Below are 6,000 nucleotides of genomic sequence, written 5' to 3' on the forward strand. Positions count from 1 at the left end.
AGCGACCTTTCCACAGGGCTGTTTAACGTTAAAATGACAGTGTCATTGGTGGTTTGTATACAGCAGTATTGTGTGACGAGAAAATGAGGTAAATGTGTGAATGAATATGTGCGCATATTTTTATTGATCTTGGGTGCTTGGGCTAGACTTATTAGTAAATGCTCTATCACAAGGAAATGCTGGTTCCACCCCTGGGCTGTGTGGCTCTCAATTTTTGACATCACAAGCTTGGGCATGTTTAGATTTATGTGTGATGCAGATATTGGAAGTGAAAAACAAAACTCTGGCAATGTTCTGGTGTGTTTAGTTCCTGAGAAAAGTTGAGTGCTATGTAAAGGCCAAATGTTTTCCATTCTGTCTAACATATCTGCGAGTTTGGACCGCACAACATGAGCAGGTGGTTTTGAGTTACAGTCCTTGTCAGAGCTGATGTCCAAATCAGCTTTGATTTTTAATAAATATGCTTAATTTACCAACGGCTTTGCCAACTGAAAAAGGAGTGTTCCCAAATTGTCAACCAGGTAGTGTGGTAACATGGAATTTGAAAACTATGTACAAATTATTACCAATCCTTTTGTCTTGCATTTAACCCAAAAAAACGGAGTTAAGATTGTTAGACTACTGCCAATATTCTGACATGGTTGGCATGATGCAAGATGACGTGCCTGCAACAAGAACATAGTTTTTTTGTCAGACTATGTCGCTGTTTATGGGGGGGGGGGACTGAACAATGAAAAACAACGGAGCCTAGCCTCAAGATATTCTAACAAATGGGTTTCTCTCCAGATTTTGTTCATTTTTTCTGAAATTGGGTGGGCCTGGTGCCCAAGCTGGGAACCAAAGTATTCCACTCCCTCAACTGAAAGGAATTACACACCTGGGTTGCAATAAGACTAGCGATTTCATTTGTGTTTTTAAGGTATGAGAGTGGCACAAAGGGAGGGGGTGCTAAGCTGCTTCCTGAAGATTATCAAGTATCTAACTGACCCAGTATCACTTAGTCCGTCTCAATGACCCAGTTGGTTAGAGCGCCTGCCTTCTGGTCCGCCTGCTGGTGGCGGATTGGGTTCGAGTCGGTTCTGGCGGTTGTCGCTTTTCCTTAGCAGGTATGGTCTACGGCTGGTGGCAGCAGCCACGCGAAAGGTCAGGTGACGTGAGACAGCAGGACGGACCGTGCCGCACATTGCGGCACGTTGAACTTTCCACCATCAAATTCTGTCGTTGACATATCATTGGGCAATGCGATGGTAGGGATCAGGGTTCGCTCAGCAAGCACTGCTTAGCGTGAGCTCTGATACCAGAAATCCATTGATTCAAAAGGCTCGGATTAAATCTTTAAAAACGAGTTGCTAATTCGGCGGCATGATTGTTGACCGCATTCAAAACTCTTCCAGCCAAAATCACATGAAACCAATTATATTTTAAGAGGATGATGTATTTTCAAATCAAACGTTTGAACGGCAGCAAAAGGTTTGGTTACAAAATCAGTGGTGGTTGCAGAACACTACTGTATCTAGCTGATGTGACGGCTACGTGCACGCTAGGAAACATGAAAGATGCTCAAATATGGGTATGATTGCAGGCAAAAGTATGCATCATGCGTTTAAATAGCGTATAAAGCTGACCGTGCAATGCTACGTTTCCCAGCATTCACAGCCATCCAATCAGGCATTGGGCCTGGTCATCACTAGACCTGATAACAATGTCAGAGTGTCACAGACTAACACTACCGCAATTGGTCAGTGGTAGCAAAAACGGCTACAGAACCCGAACTGTGCATCCACACACCTACGCACCCAGCGGTGATACTGAGCCAAGCCCGTTCGCACCGTGCGGCTACAGTGCGTTCTGTCAAACGACAAGGGTGATACCTACTGGAATGTAGTACACAATTTTTCCCAGGAGGCCGGGCAGACCTTGGTTATCTATGTACCGTCAACGTCAATAGCAGCAATACTACATATTCTTAAAATTGGAGTTAAGACGCCCTAGCCCCTGCTCTCTCCCCCTTCCACTCCTAATTCCTGAGCTCCTGGCTACTGATGCACTCAGCAATGTGATATACCACCTTTTTACCTAATCCATGGGTGCTGATTCACACAACTCACCGGAGTGTAAGCGTCCGCGTAAGTTACTCGATTATCCTAGACCACAAGTTATGTGAAGAGCGTTTTTGAAAGAAACATTACACCAATTGTCTGGAGCTCTTTCCAACACCATTACTTAGAATTACACAGCAAGGAGCGGCCAGCCAGCTAATCATTCATTTTGGGTGGTCATATGACCGTCCATGGAGCAGTGCTCCGGCTCCGGGCGTCTACGCAACAGCCCGTTCTGGCTGACGCGATGAGCCACCAGGCCGTCCTCGTCGCGCATCACGATACTGTCCGTACGAGCACTTTCACCTGCCCGGTCGTGACATTGAGCCGCGGCAATGGATATGCGGCACTCGATGAACGGAAGAAGACACTGGAAAGAGACGGCTGGCTGGCCGAGGCGCGCGCAAACCCTAGCGCACTCCGAGTCGATCTGCACCGGCACCATAGTGAGGTGGTCGCGCAGCAGGTGCTGGCACACCTCGTGGGCCTTTCGGCCGCCGCGCACGAAGTCCGGGGCAGCAGCGGCAGCAGCAGTCTAGAGCCGCTGCATCGCCACCGAGGTGACGGGCAGCAGCCGGTCGGGCAGGTGCCGGCGGCGGCGGCAACGGCAGCCAGCTGGCGTCGGTGGGGCGCACCAGCTAAGCCAACCCGGTGGACCCACCGCGCGCTGGTTAAGCGCGTTGGTGAAGCAGGACGGGACAGCTACCGCTGACTCCTGCCGAACTGGGCCGACCAGAACCAGAGAGACCAGCAGTACAGCTGGTGATCATGTTCCTGCGACCAGACGCACGCCGACTGTTGAAAACTCACGAGATCACAAACTGCCCAAACCCTCAGTATGGCTTTTTAAACATGCATGCTCTTCTTCAATTCACTCGCGAAACAGCTGATTCGTTGCCAGTGCCGTCAACGGGCTTTTGCAACGAGCAAGGCAAAATACGCGCAGAGCAGAGGCAAAAAAAGTTTGAAATAGGAACTCCTAAGACCGCTCTGGCTGGCAGCACCTGAAAACCTTCACGTGTCTGCTATCTTTCCTTGGTACCCTGTTTTTGTGCCATAATGGCTGATGTGAAGTGTGTGAAATGTGTGTGAAATCACAATGGTCTTGTGAGGAGTGGTCCGATCTTGAGGTACATCTGGAAGAACTCTCATGACGACTCTGGGTAGCGACACCCGAGGACTTTCACATGTCTGCTACCTTTCCTTGATACCCTGTCTTTTGTGTCATAATGGTTGATATAAGATGCGCTGTTTCCAGGCATCATTCATTATTTACCCAATGCATTGGGCCAACAGGGCTCTGCACACAGATGAGATGCGAAGGCCTTCAAAATGTGGTATTAAAGTCATAAAAAGTATCATATATCGAGGGGGTGTTTCCTCTTTTTGAAAGCTACAGAGTGGAATGGTCAGCAGCTGCAAATATCTAATCAAAATTAACATCACATCAATTGCAGCACATCACTGCCACAGGAAAAATATTAACACATCCGAAGGGCAGAGGCAAAACAGTTTTAAAATTACCTGCTTTTTACCAGATCGGAACAGATATCACCTACCACAATGATCTTTCCTTTCATAGCAAACGAATCTCAGCCCTTTAGAAATACTACCTTACCATGATGTTAGTTACACTCGTTTTTTACAGCTCATGATTGGCACCGGTTTCGTTCCTTGGAAGTAGCATTGGATGCGCGCAGCAGATTTTAGAATTAATGAAATTTTCAGGATGTATGTGTGAATTATCATAATTACCTAGACCATTTGACAACCAAACTGAACTTTCAAAGCGCAGTTGGGAGAGGGCTTCTTAAATATTTCTGTCTGTGGTGCAAGTTCAATCATTTTCTGAGAATAAAAGTAGTGCCTGTTACTATTACAGAATAGTTCATGCCTATCTGACTAACATGTTAGTCTTTATTGCCTATTGATGAAAGCTTCAGCAAGGCGGTTATGACAAAAATGCGAAGGCCCCATGTACATTCCCCTCAAATACGTTAATACGCTATTTACGCCAAGTATCGCTGGAAAAGACGTCAATAGTGCGCCAGATTAGAGTCATTGCCAAATCTTCCCTGTGATGTTACCTGTTTTGATAGTTTCACAAAGCAATTAAAATGCCCTCGAGTTCAGAGAACACTGAAAGACTCAAGCCGCACCCCGGTGGTCGCAATTGTAGGGAAGAAGCGTAATGCTGTTAAAATACGTTGACAGCGTAATTTGGAGTAAAAAGTAATTTAAAGCCATATCCTTATTATGTCCTGACGGTGCTGCAGTGGCACTACCCAGTGTCATCATTAGGCGTAAATAGTACTGCGATTTCACTAGAGTATGCTTTGGAAATATGTCCCAAAGGTGGGACACTCCCTTGCACCACCGTGCGTCTGGGAAACCGGAGATATGGGGTTCGATTTCCGCGGTGTCTGCCGTCCCTGCCAGGGTGAGAGGCAGGCGACACCACGTAGTCCCAGCAGCTGAGTGCATTGCAAAGCCCCAGTGCCGAAGGTGGACAACGTTGTTGGGACCGCCGGGCCGTGCCGCGGGGCCGCCGTGACCCGGCGCGTTCGCTGGGCGAACTGGCCCGTCGAACCGGCAGCCGCGCCGGCGCGCAGCACAGAGGCGCTGTGTGGCGGCGCGGCTGCCTGGCTGTTATTCAAGGGGACACTATAGGAATTATTTCTGTTTCAGTGGTCTGTGTGCTGTCTAGCATCAAACATTAATTTTTGTTAGGCGTTAAATGTAATGGGATGTGGTAGAATTTCAAAAACGACTGAACACAACTAAAGTTATCTAGTAGAATCGCATCATTTTTAAACTATATATTGAATTACAAAAATCGGCAGAGCTCTTCACCGGCGGTGTAACGTGGGGTGGGGTGCTGCTCGCTCTCGACCTGCCTGGCCTTGTATCCGCAGATGGACATCGTGCCTCTCGTCAGCGGCGTTTTATGTACTCACAGAGCCGTCACACCGTCCGCGGGGGCTTTTAGGGCTCATCGACTGCACGGTCATACAGTGAACGCCTGTCCGCGGCTACGGGCCAGAATACGGGTGTCCATGCGCCACAGGGAGGTCGTCCGTCCAGCTTCATATCCCCGGGTGGGTGGTTGAAGGGAGTGTTCCACATTTGAGGATTACAAGCCAAGCATCAGCTCTAATGGAAAAGCTCACTTCTGGCTATCGCTACACTTTAAGTGCAAAAGACTGCTCAAGCTTACACATTTTACGATTTAGTAACTCTGCTTCTGAGTATTTCCTTGTTTTCTTACGTCGTGGAACGTCTTCTTGACGTTAGCATCATTGCCAGATTGGCCGTGTCAGAAATACCACCAGGCGGCATGCTGGTAATGCCTAATGGCTTAAGTGTCGAGGCCAGCACATGACCACGCAACTCAAACATCACCTAAGCTCGGTCCATAAACCAACGGGATACTCGTCCAGCATTGGCAAAAAGGAGCACAATCAAAGGCGTGCATTTCAATTCCTGAAAACTGAATTGCCTTGATGGGCACATCTTGAGTATGTCAGTTTTGACACATCTTGAGTATGTCAGGGAAGAAAAGCTATTGCCTGTAAATTTCCTCCCCCAAACACAGATAGGCTGTATGACTTCGCAATGCGTGGGTTACTGGGCACGAGCACGCGCGTGTACTGTCACTTTTGTCAACACGCGTGTGCTAGCAGCAAACTAATAATTAGAAGCTCTATAAGTGCTGTTAGTGCTGGAGTAAGTATCATCATATTGCCCATCATCTATCTTCTGGGCATATGGAGTGATAAAGTGACCAGTGGAATGTTTCGTATGTGTTGCGGCGTAAAGAACAAGAGCCTCATCCACATGCACCGTCTGCTGATCCATACTGCTGATTTCGGTGGCAGCATGGGTCAGAACACGAAATCAT

General features: G+C 47.9%; 1 protein-coding gene across 1 annotated transcript in view; it reads right to left on the minus strand.

Moving 5' to 3' along the window:
• Positions 1–5,022, minus strand: part of LOC119100104 (glycine receptor subunit alpha-3-like) — a 55,695-nt gene extending 50,673 nt beyond the window's left edge. The window contains exons 1-2 of the mRNA XM_037223218.1: positions 4,993–5,022; positions 2,322–2,586 (exon numbers count right to left, since the gene is read on the minus strand). Coding sequence (XP_037079113.1) covers positions 2,322–2,586; positions 4,993–5,022 — 295 coding nt within the window. The remainder of the gene's footprint in view (positions 1–2,321; positions 2,587–4,992) is intronic.
• Between the last annotated feature and the right edge of the window lie 978 nt (positions 5,023–6,000).

The sequence above is a fragment of the Pollicipes pollicipes genome, unplaced genomic scaffold (assembly GCF_011947565.3).
Source record: "Pollicipes pollicipes isolate AB1234 unplaced genomic scaffold, Ppol_2.1 Scaffold_4881;HRSCAF=5763_pilon_pilon_pilon, whole genome shotgun sequence".
Classification (NCBI taxonomy): Eukaryota; Metazoa; Arthropoda; class Thecostraca; order Pollicipedomorpha; family Pollicipedidae; genus Pollicipes; species Pollicipes pollicipes.